The sequence below is a fragment of the Hemiscyllium ocellatum genome, chromosome 8 (genome assembly GCF_020745735.1).
Source record: "Hemiscyllium ocellatum isolate sHemOce1 chromosome 8, sHemOce1.pat.X.cur, whole genome shotgun sequence".
Lineage (NCBI taxonomy): Eukaryota > Metazoa > Chordata > Chondrichthyes > Orectolobiformes > Hemiscylliidae > Hemiscyllium > Hemiscyllium ocellatum.
The window spans coordinates 119,549,048-119,568,826 of record NC_083408.1 but is presented as its reverse complement, the minus strand read 5'-3'; the positions used below and the strand labels follow the sequence as shown (position 1 = coordinate 119,568,826).

Genomic DNA, 19,779 nt, shown 5'->3' with positions numbered 1-19,779 from the left:
AATACCACTAGGCAATCACCTCCCCATAAATCAGCATTTGGGAGCATTGCTTTTTCTGATTTATATAAATAATTTGGAAATGGGTGTTCAGGGAAAAGTCTCTAAATTTACCCATGATACAAAGCTAGAGAGAAAAGTGAATTGTGAGGATGATACTGAACTATTTCTGGCACCTGGCAGATGAATTTTAATGCAAAGAAATATGAGATAATACATTTTGATAGAAGAAACATATAGATACAATACAAACTTAATGGTACAACTTTGAGGGGAGTATAGGACCAGAGAGACCTTGGGTTCAATGCATAATTCTCTGAAGCTGGCCAGGCAAGTTGAAACAGTTGTTAAGACCGACTTACAGGACCCTTGGGTTTGTAAAGAGATATAGCATATATAAGCAAGGAAGAGATGCTGCATCTCTACACATCATTGGTCAGAGCATATTTGGGGTGTTGCATTCAGTTGGGCAGCTTACTTAAGTAAGGATGTGACAGTCCTGGAGAAGGTGAAAAGGTGATTTACCAGAATGATATCAGGAATTAGGAATTTTAGATACAAAGAAAAAAACTGGGATTATTCTCTGCTGCAAGGAGAATAACATAGAACATAGAACACGGAAAGTGCAGCACAGAAAAGACCCTTTGGCCCTCAATATTGTGTCAAGCATTAATCCTAATGTAAAATAACTTAACCTACGCACTCCTCAACTCACTGCTATCCATGTACATGTCCAGCAGTGGCTTAAATGTGCCTAATGACTCTGCTTCCACCACCACCCCTGGCAACACATTCCATGCATTCACAACTCTCAGCGTAGGTTCTTTATGCAGGGTAAATACAAATATTTGTTTCCAATAGCTGGTATGTCAGTAACTTGGGGTCACAGTTTCAAGATTGTCAGCAAGAGAGTTAGGAGTAGGATGAGGAGAAACCTCTTCTCAGAGAGTTATTAGGATTTGGAAAGCACTGCCTGGGAGAGTAGTGGAGGCGGAATCCATTTGTTGTAGGTAGTTTGTTGTAGGTAAAGTAATGCACAAATTCCAATTTAGCAGTGGATAAGACACAGTTTATTGAACTAAAACTTCTGGGAGAGACAATGTGCCTTTAACCCTAACTATGGATTTTGACCACACCATCTCTCCCTGAACAAAATGTACAACAGATTTTACACTCTCGATGATCTATAGACACAATTCCCTCAGAAGCCCACCCCCAATTATATGCTTTTAGTCACATACACACACAGTCCTTTCGAAGCCCACCCCCAGCATACTCTACTTCACAGAGAAGATTTCAAAAAAGAGCTGGTTATATATTTGAAAGTGTTGAATTTAGAGGGCTTTGAAGGGGACTCGGTGGATGGCTCTTTGGGAGCCAGAATAGGTTGCATGCTTTCTTCTGTACTGAAACATTCTATGACTCTCATCCAGAGATCATCCTCTGCCATTTCTACTGTACCAAGTGTCCTCAGAGAATACTTTATATTCAAAAGCAAAATATTGTAGATATTGGAGATGATGAAAGATTGCTTATCTGAAATGTTAATTGTTTCTCTTTTACAGGTGATACCTGACTTACTGAGTATTTCTAGCATTTTCTGTTATTCATTTCCTATAATGCTCATATTATATTACTTAGGAAGGTTTTTCTCCGTCTTCCTCTTTGCCTCCTCACCCACTGCCATTTTTTTCCTTCCCCAGTGCTTCCTATTTCAAATGGCTCTTCAACATCTTGTTCATTTGTTTGCCATTTTACTAGTTTGTCTTCTTCTTCAGAAGTAGTCTTTCTTTTGGAGTAGCTTTTATTTTTCTTGAACTGGTAAAAATGCCCCAATAACCCATGCTGACACTGCTGTGTTATCACATGGTCAGCTCTCTACATTTTCCAAATCAAATACCCTGGTACCAGGCTAAAGACCACAACTCATCGCACTTGGTCTAGACTGCCGTAAGTAGTGTCCATCCCTCTTACCATTCACAAAATGAAAGCACAGATTATTAGAGTTTAACTTACCTCATGTGATAAAGTGTGGTCAACCAGGAACAGAAACCCTGCAGACAGAGGACCAAATGTACAAATCAAAATCAGAAACTCACCACGTGCAATTAAAATCAGAAAATTATAATAGGCAATTTAGGATGGTCATCTCAGGATTACTCCCAGTGCCATGTGCCACTGAGGCTAGGAATAGGAAGATAGTATGGTTAAATAAGTAGCTAAAGAGCTGGTGTCAGTGTGGGGGAGGCTTCAGAAATGTGAATCATTGTGTCATCTTCCAGGACAGGTGGGACCTGTACAAGAGGGACGGGCTGCACCTAAACTGGAAGGGCACCAATATTCTGGCAGGGAAATTTGCTGGTTTCACTCGTGAGGTTTAAACTAATTTGGCAGGTGGCCATGAAATGTCTTTGGCAAAAAGGATTAAGGAAAATCCCAAGGCATTTTTTACATATATATATAAATACACGATGAACAGTTTGCCCTGTGGAAGCAATTAGGATCAAAGGGACCTTGGTGTGCATGTCCACCAGTCCCTTAAGGTAACAGGGCAGGTGGATACAGTGGTTAAGAAAGCATATAGGACATTTGTCTTTTTAAGCTAAGGAATAGAGTTCAAGAGCAGTGAGGTTATGCTGGAACTGTATAAAATGTTGATTAAACCACAGCTAGAGTATTGATTAGAGTGGTGCTGGAAAAGCACAGCAGGTCAGGCAGCATCCAAGGAGCTGCCTGACCTGCTGTGCTTTTCCAGCACCAATCTAATCTAGACTCTGGTTTCCAGCATCTGCAGTCCTTGTTTTTACACAGCTAGAGTATTGTGTGCAGTTCTGGGATCCACATTATAGAGGGATAGAGGAGAGATTTTCCAGAATGTTGCCTGGGCTGGAGGGTTTCAATTATGAAGAGAGATTGGACAGACTGGGGGTGCTTTCCTTGGAGCATTTGAGACGGAAGGGAGGCATGATTGAGGTGCATCAAACTATTGGGGGCATAGATAGGTAGACAAGAAGGAACATTTCCCCTTGGTGGAGGGATAACTGACCAAGGGACACAGATTTACATAAAGAAGTGGGAGATTTAGAGGAGATGTAAGGAATAGTCTTTTCACCCAGATGTTGGCGAGAATCTGGAACTCACTGCCTTTAAGTTTGACAGAGGCAGAAACCTTGATAATATTTAAGGAGTATTTAGATGTGCACTTGCAATGCCAGGTGTACAAAGCTGTGAGCCAATTGCTGGAAAATGGTATTAGATTAATAAGGTACTTGTTTTAGAACTCTGTCCTTCACTTGATAGAGTGAAGGACCCTTCTCGGCACTGTAGACCTCTGTCACTATATACCTGCACATTAACACTTCTGACATATCTTGTTTCTCATCCACAGGGGATTTCCCTCCACTGTGGTTGGCAAAGCCCTCGATTATCTTTGTTCCATTCGCCCTTTTACCTCCACTTTCCCCACTGCCCAAGCTTCCAAAACTCCTTCCAGGTGAAGCAGAAGTTTACAATTTAGTGGTGTGTACTCATTACTCAGAATGGGATTTGCATGGTAGAGACCAAACGCAGACTGGGTATCCTCTTTACTGAATCACAGAGATGTTTGGATGCCAAAGAAGCCCATTCAGCTGATTGTATCTACACCAGCTATCCATTGAGCATTCTGACTTAGTGTTATTCGCCAGAGTTATCCATAACTTTGTATATTGCTTAAATTGAAATACTGCCTGTTAAAAGCTTCAATTGACTCTGCCTCCACCACAATTCCAGGCAATGCAATTCTGATCCAAGCTATTTGCATAAAAGGATTTTTTTCCCTCACATCACATCTGCAAACCTTGCAAATCACTTGAAACCCTTCTTCTTGATCCTTTTACAAATGTTAATAGTTTCTTATCTCCATTATCCAAATCTCATGGTTTTGAAAACCTCTACCAAATCTCCTTTTAGTCTTAACTCCAAGAAGGAGTCTCAACTTCTCCAGCCTATCCTCATAATTTAAGTGTCACATACCTGGAACCATTTCTGTAAATGTGTTTTGCACACTTCAATGCATTCACATCCTTCCTAGAATGTGACAGCCAGAACTGTACACCATACGCCAGCTGAGGTCTAACAACTATCTTGTATCAATTCAGTAACACGTCATTGCTGTTATACATTTTTGCCCCTACCAATCAAGGCTGGGATATTCATAGAGTCGTACAATATAGAAACTGGCCCTTCAGCCCATCATATCCATGCCAATCAACAAACATCCAACCAGTCATCCCATGTCCTGTACTTGGTCCACAGCCTACTGTGCCCTGACATTTTAAGTATTCATTCATAGAAACAAAGAAAATAAGTGTAGGAGTAGGCCATTCAGCCCTTCAAACCTGCATCACCATTCAATATGATCATGGCTGAACATGCAATCTCTGTATCCCATTCCTGCTCTCTCTCCATACTGCTTGATCCCTTTAGCTGAAAGGCCCACTACAGCTCCCTCTTGGATATATTTAATGAACTGGACTCAACAGCTTCCTGTGGGAGAGAATTCCACAGGTTCACAACTCCCTCAGTGAAGAAATTCTTCCTTAACTCAGTCCTGAATGGCCTACTCATTATTCGTAGACTGTGATCCCTAGTTCTGGACTTCCCCAACATCGTTAACATTCTTCCCTTATCGAGCCTGTCCACCCATCAGGATTTTATATGTTTCTATAAGATCCCCTCTCATTCTTCTACCCAGTGAGTACGACTCCAATCGACTGAGTAGAGTAGCTTTTATTTGTCATTTTTACCGTATGCAACTGAGACAGTAAACATGAGACAGTGTTCCTCCAGCACAAACTACACACTTGTACATGGCATAAAGTGCATAAGAAGTTCAAAATACACAAGTTACAGTGTAAGAGAAGAATGATAAATAATAGGCATTTTACTCGCAGCAATTCAAAGTCGCGCAAAGAATTTCAGATGGGAAAGAGTCCGATCATACAGTGTTAAGGAGCTTGATGGCTTGGGGGAAGAAACCGTTGCACAGTCTGACAGTGAGAGATTGAATGCTCCGGTATCTCCTGCCAGATGGCAAGAGGGAGAAGAGTTTAAGTGATGGTGTGTGGGATCTTTTAAGATGCAGTGTGTAGAGTATATCTCTAAAATGGAGGGGAGAGAGACCCTGGTGATCTTCTCAGCTGTCTTCATTATATGTTGTAAGGCCTTACAATCGAGACGGTGCAATTCCCGAACCAGGCAGTGATGCAGCAGCTCAGGGTACTCTCCATCGGCGGCACAGTAGTTCAGTAGTTAGCACTGCTGCCTCACAGCGCCAGAGACCCGGGTTCAATTCCCGCCTCAGGCGACTGACTGTGTGGAGTTTGCACATTCTCCCCGTGTCTGTGTGGGTTTCCTCCAGGTGCTTAGGTTCCTCCCACAATCCAAAGATGTGCAATTTAGGTGGATTGGCCATGCAAAATTGCCCCATAGTGTTTAGGGACGTGGAGGTTAAGTGCATTAGTCTAGGATAAATGCAGAATTGTAGGGAAATGGGTCTGTGTGGGTTACTCTTCAGAGGGTTGGTGTGGACTTGTTGGGCTGAAAGGCCTGCTTCCATACTGTAAGGATTCTGTGATTCTATGATTCCAATGAACCCTCTGTAGAATGTGGTGACGATGGGAGTGGGAGGTGGGCCATCCTCAGCCTGCACAGATAGTCGAGACACTGCTGGGCTTTCTTGGCTTTGGAGCTGATGTTGAGGGTCCAGGTGAGATTCTCCACCAGATGTAGGCCAAGGAATTTGGTGCTCTTCATGATTCCATGGGGGAACCGTCGATGTCCAGCAGACTGTGGTCGCTCTATGCCCTCCTGAAGTCAACAACCATCTATTTTGTCTTGTCCTGAGTCATTCCTCATATGTCAGTCCTGCCATTATGTGAATCAGTTCGATGAACCTTCACTGGACTCCCTCAATAACAAGAATGTCCTTCCTCAAACCAAAATACTCAAGGTGTGGCCTCATCAATGTCCTGTATAACTGCAGCAAGACATCATTATTCTTATACTCCAATCCTCTCACTATGAAGGCCAGCATGCCATTAGCTTTCCTCACTGCCTGCTGTACCTACATGCCAACCTTCAGTGACTGTTCCACCATAACACCCAGGTTTCATTGCACTTCACCTTTTCCTAAACTGCCATCATAATAATCTGCCTTCCTGTTTTTGTGACCAAAGTGGATAATGTCACATTTATCCACATTATATTGCATTTGCCAAGTATTTCCCCACCCAGCCAGTCTGTCCAAGTCACCCTGCAGCCTCTTGGCATTCTCCTCACAGCACACACTGCCACCCAGCCGAGTACCATCTGCAAATTTGGAGATATTGCTTTCAATTCCTTCATCGAAATCAGTAATGTAGATTGAGAACGGCTGGTGTCCCAGCATGAACTCTGTGGCACCCCAATCATCGCTGCCTGCCACTCTGAAAAAGACCCATTGCCAAAAGCCTTTTGGAAGCCCAGATGTCTGGACTCACAACATTAGCTTGCCCCCTCTCCAGGAATGCTGCCTGACCCACTGTGATCTCTAGCATTTATTGTGTTCAGCACACATTCCAGCATCTGCAATAATTTTCTCCTGCATCTACTGATTCAGCCTTGTCCACTCTAATAGTCACATCCTTGAAAAATTCCAGAAGATTTGTCAGGAAGGTTTCCCTTCAGTGAATCCATGCTGAGTAGGAGTGATGCTGTCACTGCTTCCCAAGTGCCCAGATGCTTCTTACCCACTGCGAATGTACCTGACTCCACCACCTTCTCGGGCAGTGCATTCTATATTTCTACCTGCCTCTGGGTGAAAACATTTTCCTCAGATCCCACCTAAACCACTTACCTGTCACTTTAAACTTATACCCTCTGGTCTCAGGCACAACTGCCATACGGAAGAGATTCTGATGATCAAACGTGTCTATGCCTTTCATAACTCTATATATTCCAATCAGATTTCTTCTCTATCCCCCCACACCCACACCTACCCCCAATCCCAGCCCAGGGAAAACAAACCCAGCCTTATCCAGTCTCTCCTCATAATTGAGACTTTTCTTCCCAAGCATCATCCTGATGAATCTCCTCTGCACACTTTCCTGTGTGTTCACATCCTTCCAAGAGTGTGGTGACTAGAACTACACACATTATTCCACCTATGTTTTATAATGCTGTAACAAAACTTCCTTGCTCTTATATTCTATGCCCTGGCTAATTAAAACAAGTATCCCAAATGCCTTCTTCACCAGCCTATCTACCTGTGCTGAAACCTTCAGGGATCCATGAACTTGTAAACCTAGGTGCCTCTCTTTTTCAGTATTTCCGAGAGACCTAACACTCATTGTGTATATCCTTCCCTTACCAGACCTCTCAAACTGCATCACCTCATACATATTGGGATTAAATTCCATCTGTCGTTGCTCTGCCCAATTTACCAGCTGCTCAATATCAGACTGGCCTAAGATCATCCTCCTTATGATTAAAAACACCACCAATTTTCATGTCATCTGCAAACTGAGTAACTATACCTTCCACCTTCACATCCAACTCATTGATGCACATAAGTAACAATAAGGGTCCCAGCACCAATCCCTGTGGTACACAGCTGATCACAGGCTTCCAATCACAAAAACAACCCTCCACCATCATTCTTTGCCTCCAATCAACAAGCAATTTTGGATCCAGTTTGCCAACTTTCTTGGATTCCATGGTCTCTTTTACTTTGGAACAGCTTTGCATCCAAGATCGTATCAAAGGCCTGACTGAAGTCCAAATAAATCACATTAAGTGCACTATCCTCATCAATATATTTAGGCATCTTTTCAAAAGATTCTATTAAATTAGTCAAATAGGTTCTCCTTCCAACAAATCTATCCTGATTATCTCTAATCAATCCCTACTTTTCCAACTGTTGACTAATCCTAACCTGCAGAATTTTTCCCAATAATTCTCCTACCACTGACATCAGACATACCGGTTTGTCAAGTTTGCCAGATCCTGTCTCATGATATTGAAATTGGCCTTTTCCCAATTTAGGTGCTCAATTTCTGCACCACTTTATATTTTCTCACAATGACTTTGAAACTTACAGTTTGGTCACCATCTCTGAAATGTTCATTCACTGAAACTTCAACCACCTGATCAGCTTTACTCCCTCGGATTATGTGGTGGTGCTGGTGTTGCACTGGGGTGGACAAAGTTAAAAAAAATCAGACAACGCCAGGTGACAGTCCAACAGGTTTATTCGGAAGCAGGAGCTTTCGGAGCGCTGCTCCTTCACCAGGTGGTTGTGAAGCAGGATCATAAGACACAATTTACAGTAAAAGATTACAGTGTCACACGGCTGAAATGATATACTGAACAAATCTAGATTGCTGTTAAGTCTTTCATCTTTTAGAATGGGTTGCAGGTTTCAGTTCATTAATATGTAAATCCCAGGACTTCTTTAAGTCACATTCGCAAGATAAGTTTTACAAAAAAAGCTGACATCTCAGCTCAGACAATGTATTAAAGATGTAATGTTACAGCCTGTCTGCATCCCAACCTTGAGTCAGACTGGTTCTATTTCCAAAGTAGGAATTCATAAACTGTTGCATGGATTGACCGCCTGCAAATTGTTCACATTTTGAGCAAAATAGAATGTATCTGCAAATATAATTCTGCAAATGCAAATTCACCCCATAGACTTATATGTGTGCATGCACATGGGAGAGAGAGAGTGTTTGTGTGTGTACATGCATGATAAAGTGTGTTTGTGTGGGTGAGATGGAGTATAAGTCTGTGAGAGGGTGTGTGCATGGGTGTGAGTGTGAGGGGCGTAGGTTTGTATGTCTGAGAGACAGCATGTGAATGAGAGAGAGTCTGCGTGAGTGTGTAAGGATATAAGGGTGTGCGTGTAAGAGACAGTGTACAGGGTAGTGGAGCCACCTGTAGTGTGACATGAACCCAAGGTCCCGGTTGAGGCCATCCTCATGAGTACTGAACTTGGCTATCAGCTTTGGCCTCCACCGTCAGGTACCCAGGGCCCAGCCATGGGCTCCACCGTCAGGTACCCAGGGCTCAGCCATGGGCTCCACCGTCAGGTACCCAGGGCCCAGCCACGGCCTCCACCGTCAGGTACCCAGGGCTCAGCCATGGCCTCCACCATCAGGTACCCAGGGCCCAGCCACAGCCTCCACCATCAGGTACCCAGGGCCCAGCCATGGGCTCCACCGTCAGGTACCCAGGGCCCAGCCACGGCCTCCACCGTCAGGTACCCAGGGCTCAGCCATGGGCTCCACCGTCGGGTACCAGGGCCCAGCCACAGCCTCCACCGTCAGGTACCCAGGGCCCAGCCACAGCCTCCACCGTCAGGTACCCAGGGCTCAGCCATGGGCTCCACCGTCGGGTACCAGGGCCCAGCCACAGCCTCCACCGTCAGGTACCCAGGGCTCAGCCATGGGCTCCACCGTCGGGTACCAAGGCCCAGCCACAGCCTCCACCGTCAGGTACCCAGGGCCCAGCCATGGCCTCCACCGTCAGGTACCCAGGGCTCAGCCATGGGCTCCACCGTCGGGTACCAGGGCCCAGCCACAGCCCCCACCGTCAGGTACCCAGGGCTCAGCCATGGGCTCCACCGTCGGGTACCAGGGCCCAGCCACAGCCTCCACCGTCAGGTACCCAGGACCCAGCCATGGCCTGGGCAAAGATGGTTGCAACAGACTAGCAGCATTCATGCCTGGGTCCTGGGCCCGCAGCTTTTCACCTTCCATCTGCCTTTCTTTTTTTTCTCTCTCCTTTTACTTCTGCTCTCTTTTTTCCTTTTGTTAACCTTTTCATCAGCATCCCGGAGAGTTGTCAGTGGGAGCAGTGCCCTTCCCGGAGTGCTGGTAGTGGGAGCAGGTCACTCCCGGAGAGTTGTCAGTGGGAGCGGGTCACTCCCGGAGTGCTGGTAGTGGGAGCAGGTCACTCCCGGAGTGCTGGTAGTGGGAGCGGGTCACTCCCGGAGAGTTGTCAGTGGGAGCGGGTCACTCCCGGAGTGCTGGCAGTGGGAGCGGGTCACTCCCGGAGTGCTGGTAGTGGGAGCGGGTCACTCCCGGAGAGTTGTCAGTGGGAGCGGGTCACTCCCGGAGTGCTGGCAGTGGGAGCGGGTCACTCCCGGAGTGCTGGTAGTGGGAGCAGGTCACTCCCGGAGTGCTGGTAGTGAGAGCGGGTCACTCCCGGAGTGCTGGTAGTGAGAGCGGGTCACTCCCGGAGTGCTGGCAGTGGGAGCGGGTCACTCCCGGAGTGCTGGTAGTGGGAGCGGGTCACTCCCGGAGTGCTGGTAGTGAGAGCGGGTCACTCCCGGAGTGCTGGTAGTGAGAGCGGGTCACTCCCAGAGTGCTGGCAGTGGGAGCGGGTCACTCCCGGAGTGCTGGCAGTGGGAGCGGGTCACTCCCAGAGTGCTGGTAGTGAGAGCGGGTCACTCCCAGAGTGCTGGCAGTGGGAGCGGGTCACTCCCAGAGTGCTGGTAGTGGGAGCAGGTCACTCCCAGAGTGCTGGTAGTGGGAGCAGGTCACTCCCGGAGTGCTGGCAGTGGGAGCAATCCCCTTCCCGGAGTGCTGGCAGTGGGAGCGGTTCACTCCCGGAGTGCTGGCAGTGGGAGCGGGTCACTCCCGGAGTGCTGGCAGTGGGAGCGGTTCACTCCCAGAGTGCTGGTAGTGGGAGCAGGTCACTCCCGGAGTGCTGGCAGTGGGAGCGGGTCACTCCCGGAGTGCTGGTAGTGGGAGCAGGTCACTCCCGGAGTGCTGGTAGTGGGAGCAGGTCACTCCCGGAGTGCTGGTAGTGAGAGCGGGTCACTCCCAGAGTGCTGGTAGTGGGAGCGGGTCACTCCCGGAGTGCTGGTAGTGGGAGCGGGTCACTCCCGGAGTGCTGGCAGTGGGAGCGGGTCACTCCCGGAGTGCTGGCAGTGGGAGCGGGTCACTCCCGGAGTGCTGGTAGTGGGAGCGGGTCACTCCCAGAGTGCTGGTAGTGGGAGCGGGTCACTCCCAGAGTGCTGGTAGTGGGAGCAATCCCCTTCCCGGAGTGCTGGCAGTGGGAGCGGGTCACTCCCGGAGTGCTGGCAGTGGGAGCGGGTCACTCCCAGAGTGCTGGCAGTGGGAGCAATCCCCTTCCCAGAGTGCTGGTAGTGGGAGCGGGTCACTCCCGGAGTGTTGGTGGCGGTCCCAGCAAGGTGATCACACCATTTTTATTTCTAAGCTTCACCCAATGGCCTCATTTGAAGAGCCTTTATCAGCAATGCAGTGGCCCCATTTCCCTTGCACAGCCGTATCATGCCTGAAATCTCTATAATCTAAAATGCTGAGCCAGTTCTGTCCTTCCTTCAACCATATTTCAGTGATTGCAACAAAATCATATTCCTTCATCCTGCCTCAATGCTTTCAGTTCCTCTGCTTTACCAGTCAAGCTCTTGTGCTAGAACAGATATAATTTAGCTTTCTGGTCCTTCCATCTGCTTTATCACACCATGTCTTCTCTGCCTGCTGGACTGTCTTAGTATTCCCTTTGTATCGGATTGAACCTTGTTCCTGACTCCATCTACTCTGTGCTCTAACCCCCTGCCAAATTAGTTTAACACCTCCCGAATATTGTATGCTTTATTAACTGCATTCTCCAAATGTCCTGTCACTTTCATGATTTATGCATGTATACACCAAGGTCCATCTGTATCTGCACCCTCTTGAGTACTAACCCCCTATTTTATATTGTGTGTCCATGTTACTCCTAACAAAATGCATCACCTCACACATCTCTAATTGAACTCTTTCTCCCATCTACCTGCTCATTACACTGTGTCAAAGTTCTTGTTTACAATGTCCTCCTCACAGTTTAAAATGATTGCAAGTTTTGTAAGCAACTCCATTTAATCTGTAAGAATAACTTACAGGCTCCAGTCTCTTGTTATTTAACTTCTCCATTTTGCTGATCTCTCGATCCTTAGCTGCCTGTTGTGTTCCAGTGAAATTCATTAAGGAACAGCTCATTGTACTTCAATGAGGCACATGACAGCCTCTGGACTCAATGCTGAATTCAAATATTTAAACCATAGTTTATGTCCTCATTTTGTTTTCTTTTCTTGCCATGTTTGGATCTTGTTTATGGCCGAATAGTTGTTCCTGGTTACAAGCATATGGAAAAACATACGGACATATGCATTAGGAGCAGGAGTAGGCCGCTTGGCCCCTTGAGCCTGCTATACCATTTAATAAGATCATGGCTGATCCGATTACTCCACATTCCTCTTATTTCTGATAACTCATCATCACTTTGCTGACCAAGAATCCTTTTTTCCTTGACAGCTCATACCTCTGGATTCATCATTCATTTCTTTACCATCCCCTTGTGCCTTGTTCCACAAACCCTTTCCCCATTTAATCTGCTTAAAACCAACATTACATTCCTAACTTTGCTCAGTTTTGTGTAAGATCATGAGCTTGAAATATAAACTGTTTCACCTGCCACAGACAATGCTTGAAACTCCTGCTGAATATTTCCAACATTTTCTATTTCTTTAACATTTCCAGTGTCCACAGTAACTCAGTAATATTTTTGTCTGACCATAGAACATAGAAAAGTACAGCACAGAACAGGCCCTTTGGCCCACGATGTTGTGCCGAGGATTAATCCTAATGTAAAATAAAATAACCTTTACTTACACACCCCTCAATTCACTGCTATCCATGTGCATGTCCAGCAGTCGCTTGAACGTCCCTAATGACTCTGCTTCCACCATCACAGCTGGCAACGCATTCCATGCATTCACAATTCTCTGTATAAAGAACCTACCTCTGATGTCTCCTTTATACCTTCCTCCTAATATCTTAAAATATATCTGAATATTATTGTTGTATTCTGGAAGTCTCAATAAATGACATTCAGTTAGGTTCCCCATAACAGCATGTTACAAAAATTACAGTGGCTCCAATTGGAGGCTCAGTCAAAACTGGTGCAAGCTCAATTATTAACTTACCACATCTTTACTCTCCAGTTCAGTTGGGCTAGTTTCAGAAGGAGATTTCTCCTTTTCGGTCTGTTCACCATAAAACAATGAGGTGAGGCTACATAAAATAGAGAAGGAAAAGCTTTAGACATAACTGCTGACAACGACAGTCCCAGCGCACTGAGCATCATAGACACTGAGTGTGCACAAGGGACTGTAATAGAGACAGCATGGCTAGGGTGGGTATGGGCAGGGAGATAGCAGAAGGACAAATGGATGGCATAGCAGAGAAATGGGGAGTGGAAGCATGACAGGGCAAGACAGGAGGGGGAAGCGGTGTGGTAGGTGGTAGTAGGGGAGAGAGGTAGGGTGCTGAGATATTGAAAGTGAAATGACTCCACAGAGACCAGTATCTTGTCATCAAGTCACCCTTTATTTACACATGGAGAGTCCTCGATACTGACCCAGCTCCCTCAGATCCAGCTCTCAGAGTGAACAGAACCTCTAACACTATGTTTATATCTGTCAGTCTGGGCTCCCCTATTGGATCAGGTTAATAGCCCCAATCAGGGAACTCAAATTCTATGAGGTTCCCCTGGGCGATCTCATTAGAATCACTATAGAAAGGTAGGGACAGATGGAAGGGCTTCCCTCAATGATAATTTCAGAAGTTACATATTAGGAAAGGATTGACAGGCTGGGTCTCATTTCTCTTGAACAAAAGGCTGAGTGGTGACCTAAAAAGGATCTTCAAAATGATGGAGGGATTTTTTTAGTGGATATAGGAAGAATGTTGCCTTTTTTGGAAAAGTGTGAAACTAGATGTCCTTACTTTAGAGTGTCATCATAGCTAGTGCAGACATGGTGGACAAAAGGGCCTGTTCCTGCGCTGTACTGTTCTATGTTAATATAAGAGAGTCACCTAGAAATATGATGAGAATTCAGAAGACACTTCTTTATCCAGAGAGTTTTGACAATGTAGAATGGGTTCCTACAGGGAGTGATTAAGGCCAATAGTTTAGATGTATTCATAAGAGCTATACAAGTTTATGACAGCAAAGAGAACAGAGAGTTACAATGGTCAATTCAGATGAACGAAAAGTTCAAAGGAGCCTAAATACTAGAATTGACTAGTTGGGCCAAATGGCCTGTTCACATATCCCATGTTACTTTATATAATAAGCCACATATAAGATCATAAGACATAGGAGTGGAAGTAAGGCCAATCGGCCCATCGTGTCCACTCCACCATTCAATCATGGCTGATGGGCATTTCAGCTCCACTTACCCGCATTCTCCCTGTAGCCCTTAATTCCTTGTGACATCAAGAATTTATCAATCTCTGCCTTGAAGACATTTAGCGTCCCGGCCTCCACTGCACTCTGCGGCAATGAATTCCACAGGCCCACCACTCTCTGGCTGAAGAAATGTCTCCGCATTTCTGTTCTGAATTGACCCCCTCTAATTCTAAGGCTGTGTTCACGGGTCCTAGTCTCCTCGCCTAACGGAAACAATTTCCTAGCATCCACCCTTTCCAAGCCATGGATTATCTTGTAAGTTTCTATTAAATCTCCCCTTAATCTTCTAAACTCCAATAAATACAATCCCAGGATCCTCAGTCGTTCCTCGTATGTTAGACCTACCATTCCAGGGATCATCCGTGTGAATCTCCGCTGGACACGCTCCAGTGCCAGTATGTCCTTCCTGAGGTGTGGGGACCAAAACTGGACACAGTACTCCAAATGGGGCCTAACCAGAGCTTTACAAAGTCTCAGTAGCACAACGGTGCTTTTATATTCCAACCCTCTTGAGATAAATGACAACATTGCATTCGCTTTCTTAATCACGGACTCAACCTGCATGTTTATCTTTAGAGAATCCTCGACTAGCACTCCCAGATCCCTTTGCAGATTAGATTAGATTTAATTACTTACAGTGTGGAAACAGGCCCTTCGGCCCAACAAGTTCACACCGACCCGCCGAAGCGCAACCCACCCAGACCCACTGCCCGACACCTAACACTACGGGTAATTTACCATGGCCAATTCACCTAATCTGCACATTTTTGGACTGTGGGAGGAAACCGGAGCACCTGGCGGAAACCCACGCAGACACGGGGAGAATGTGCAAACTCCACACAGTCAGTCGCCTGAGGCGGGAATTGAATCCGGGTCTCTGGCACCGAGGTAGCAGTGCTAACCACTGTACTTTGGCTTTAGAAATTTTCTCACCATTTAGAAAGGAGTCCATGATTTTATTCTTTTTGCCAAAGTGCAAGACCTCACATTTGCTCACGTTGAATTCCATCAGCCATTTCCTGGACCACTCTCCCAAACTGTCTACATCCTTCTGCAGCCTCGCCACTTCCTCAGTATTACCTGCCTGTCCACCTAACTTTGTATCATCGGCAAACTTTGCTAGAATGCCCCCAGTCGCTTTATCCAGATCATTAATATATAATGTGAACAGCTGCAGCCCCAACACTGAACCCTGCGGGACATCGCTTGTCACCAGCTGCCATTCCAAAAAAGAACCTTTTATCCCAACTCTCTGCCTTCTGTCAGACAGCCAATCCTCAATCCATATCAGTAGCTCACCTCAAACACCATGGGCCCCCACCTTGCTCAGCAGCCTACCAAGTGGCACCTTATCAAAGGCCTTTTGGAAGTCTAGATAGACCACATCCACTGGGTTTCCCTGGTCTAACCTACTTGTCACCTCTTCAAAGAATTCCAACAGATTTGTCAGACACGACCTCCCCTTACTAAATCCACGTTGGCTTGTTCTAACTTGACCCTGCTCTTCCAAGAATTTAGAAACCTCATCCTTAATGATGGAGTTTAGAATTTTACCAACAACCGAGGTTAGGCTAATTGGCCTATAATTTTCCATCTTTTGTCTTGATCCTTTCTTGAACAAGGGGGTTACAACAGCGATCTTCCAATCATTCGGGACTTTCCCTGAATCCAGTGACTTTTGAAAGATCTCAACCAACATCTCCGCTATTTCCTCAGCCACCTCCCTTATCTAGGATGTAGCCCATCAGGACCAGGAGATTTATCAATTTTAAGACCTTTTAGCTTTCCTAGCACTTTCTCTTTTGTAATGGCAACCATACTCAACTCAGTCCCCTGACTCCCTTTAATTGTTGGGATATTACTCATGTCTTCCACTGTGAAGACTGACGCAAAGTACTTGTTAAGTTCTCCTGCTATTTCCTTATCTCCCATCACTAGGCTTCCAGCATCAGTTTGAAGTGGCCCAATGTCTACTTTTGCCTGTCGTTTGTTTCTTATGTATTGAAAGAAACTTTTACTATCATGTCTAATATTACTAGCTAGCCTACCTTCGTATTTGATCCTCTCCTTCCTTATTTCTCTCTTTGTTATCCTCTATTTGTTTTTGTAGCCTTTCCAATCTTCTGATTTCCCAGTGCTCTTGGCCACTTTATAGGATCTCTCTTTTTCTTTAATACATTTTCTGACTTCCTTTGTCAGCCATGGCTGTCTAATCCCTCCCCGGATAATCTTTCTTTTCTTGGGGATGAACCTCTGTACTGTGTCCTCAATTATACCCACAAACTCCTGCCATTTTTGCTCTACTGTCTTCCCCGCTAGGCTCTGCTTCCAGTCTATTTTTGTCAGTTCCTCTCTCATGCCCTCATAATTACCTTTATTTAACTGTAACACCATTACATCCGATTTTGCCTTCTCTCTTTCAAACTGCAGACTGAACTCTACAGAATATAACATTATTCATAAACCTGCCTTTCTGGCAGCCATGAGTTGCCCACCTACAGGGGGTCAGCAGGTCACAGTCTTAGAACAGGACTCCATAACAGACACTAGATGCTGTTTGCAAAAACCTGTTTCAACTAAGTCCTGGAAATCTATAGTGGAGCCTGCACTGAAACAGGAAGGGCCCCAGTCTAATATGGAATATCTGAAGGCAGCCAGCCATATTAGATACCCTTGATATGCATGTAAAATGGGCGAGGTCTTTGTTTCTTTTTAATTCAGTCACAGGATGTGGTTATTACTAGTTGGGCTGGCATTTAATTCCCACCCCTCATTGTCCCTGAGAAGGTGGTGGTGATCTAGCTTCTTGAACAGTTGCAGATAGATCCAAAATGCTGTTCGGGAGAGAGTTCTGGTATTTTAACCCAGTGACACTGAAAGAAAGGCGATATATTTCTAAATCAGGGTGGTGAGTGACTTGGAGAAGAATTTGTGGGCATTGTTGATCCCATGTATCTGCTGCCACCGACTTCTAGATAGAAATAGTGAAGAGAAAAATTGGAAGGAACTGTCTAAGCACCCATGGTGAATTTCTGCATTGCATCTTGTCATACAATGTAAATGTGTGCAAATATTTCTCAAAAGAGGATGCTGCTGCTCAGACTACGGTGAGAGACAAGAAAACTCCCACCAGAAGGGTTTAAAATGAATAAAGAAGAGATCTTGGATAGAGTGTTGCTACTTAAAGTTGACAAGTGGGACTAGGGGAGATTCATCGAAAGATTCAGAAGGAATTGGGAGTGGCTGTTTCAGGGGAACTGGCTGCAATCTTTCAATCTTCCCTCAACTAAGGAAAGACTGGTGAGCTGCAAACATTATAGTCTCGTTCAAGGTTGGGATAATCCCAAAATTATAGACCCATCAGTTTGACTTTGGTGATGGAGAAACTTCTAGAGAGATTATTTGGGAAAAAATTAGTAGTAACATAGAAAAAGAAAGGCTTTCAAAATCATGAACACGCTGGACAGAGTAGAAAGGGAGAAACTATTCCCACTGATCAAAAAAGACAAGTACAAGAGAGCATAGACTTAAAGTGAAGTGTAAAAGAAACAAAACTGATTTGACATAATACTTTTTTACACAGCAAATAGTTATGGTATGAAATGCAGTGCCTGGAAATATGTTGGATTAAATTCAACATTTAAGAGGGCATTGGATGATTATTTGGAGAGAAATAGAGTGCAAGGATCTGGGGAAATAGGAGGACATTGGCACTTGGTAATGGAATTGGTGTAGGCAAGATGGGCTGACTGGCCTCCTTCTTTGCCATAACAATTCTGTGATTCTTTGTACATGAACCTGTGCGTCTAACTCTACAGCTGTACACAAATGGGTAAATCCATCTCTCGCTCTCTTTCTGTGTAGTCGAGCATGTTCATCTGCATCTCCGTCTCTCTCGCTCTATCTGTACATGAGTATGCATCCACCTCTCTCTCACTGTGTATGAACATGTGCATCTCTCTCTATATATACATGAGTGTGTGCACTCAGTTCTCCCTTTCTATCACCATATACCAGAAGGTGTATCTTTCAATTAATCTCCACAAAGATGCATGTATGTGCCTCAGTGTACTAGAGTTGTGTCTACCTCCCTCTGTACCAGAGTCTTGTCATCTGTGTATCTCTGGACCAAAGTGTGTGTATCTATCTCTTTCCATAATCTAGCATGTGCATTGGTGCCTCACTTTTCTCTATTCCAGAATAAGTTGATTTGTATCTTTACCCAATTACAAGTGGTGTTTCACACAGCACCTAACAGTCAATGTCTTGGTCAACATACAGTATGTCAGGCTTTGCCATCCCATATCCTCTGCTAACAAAGCACAATTGCCACTGTCATGGGCAGGTCTCTATCCCACTCACAAAAAGCCATTTACAGCACACACTGTACTCCCAGTGAAGTGAATTGAGCCATGCATTATCCTTGTAAATCACCTTAATAGATTGACCTGGGGAGATACTGGACTAACTGGAAGGTGAAGCTGATGCAAAGAGAAGGGGATATAAAGAAGCAATGAAACAGGCAGGACCTGTCATTATCCATTAGCAGAGCCAGGCGCCCATAGTCCCAGGCTGCCTTCCGCAGGCAGGAAAATATGAAGAGCAGCACCTGCAATCAGACAGAAACAATGAAAGGTTAATATTTCCAGCTCTAACTGATGTATTTTATACTAGTACATAGGTATCTCCACTCAACTAAGATGCATAAGTAAATCAATCCTTATTGTGGGGCAGTACAGTGGCTCAGTGGTTAGTACTATGGTCTCACAGCATCATAGACCCAGGTTCAATTCCAGCCTCAGGCAATTGTCTGTGTGGAGTTTGCACATTCTTTTTGTATCTGTGTGGGTTTCTTCCAGCTACTCCTGTTTCCTCCCACAATCCAAAGACGTGCAGGTCAGGTGGATTGGCCATGCTAAACTGCCCATAGCATTTGGTGCATGAGTCATGGGATATGTAGAGAAATAAGGAAATGGATCTGGGTGGGTTACTCTTCAGAGGGTTGGTGTGGACTTGTTAGGCTGAAGGGCCTTTTTCCACACTGTAGGGATTCTAAGCTAATTCCAAGTTCAAAGTCACCATGCTGGAGAAAGGATCAACTTTTCCTGGCTTTAGACTTCGTTTTTGCATGAATCCGGAGTAAAGGTTCCTCCACACTTTCTCCATCAAACATTCCTGGGACAAGGACAGCACAGGGTTGGGTATGTGCTTGGGCGTCCTTTGCATTGTCCCCATCAAACCCTTCTAGGACGGATATTTCACATCTTACATTGCAATAACTTGAGTTGAAAACACTGTTCTGTTCAAAGGTTTGAATTGCCAGCCAAATTACAGCAAGAAACATAGAACATAGAAACATAGGATGTAACTCTGAAGATGGACGAGGGAGATCCAGTAGATGTAATGTACCTAGACGTTCAGAAAGCTTTTGATAACGTCCCACATAGGAGGTTAGTGAGCAAAATTAGGGTGCATGGTACTGGGGGCAAAGTACTGACT

General features: G+C 45.2%; 1 protein-coding gene across 1 annotated transcript in view; it reads right to left on the bottom strand.

Moving 5' to 3' along the window:
- The window catches only part of tmem63c (transmembrane protein 63C), a 331,403-nt gene that overhangs the window by 198,393 nt on the left and 113,231 nt on the right, over positions 1-19,779 (bottom strand). Inside the window, exons 4-6 of the mRNA XM_060829024.1 lie at positions 18,810-18,889; positions 13,013-13,100; positions 2,014-2,051 (exon numbers count right to left, since the gene is read on the bottom strand). Of these exons, the coding sequence (XP_060685007.1) occupies positions 2,014-2,051; positions 13,013-13,100; positions 18,810-18,889 (206 nt within the window). The remainder of the gene's footprint in view (positions 1-2,013; positions 2,052-13,012; positions 13,101-18,809; positions 18,890-19,779) is intronic.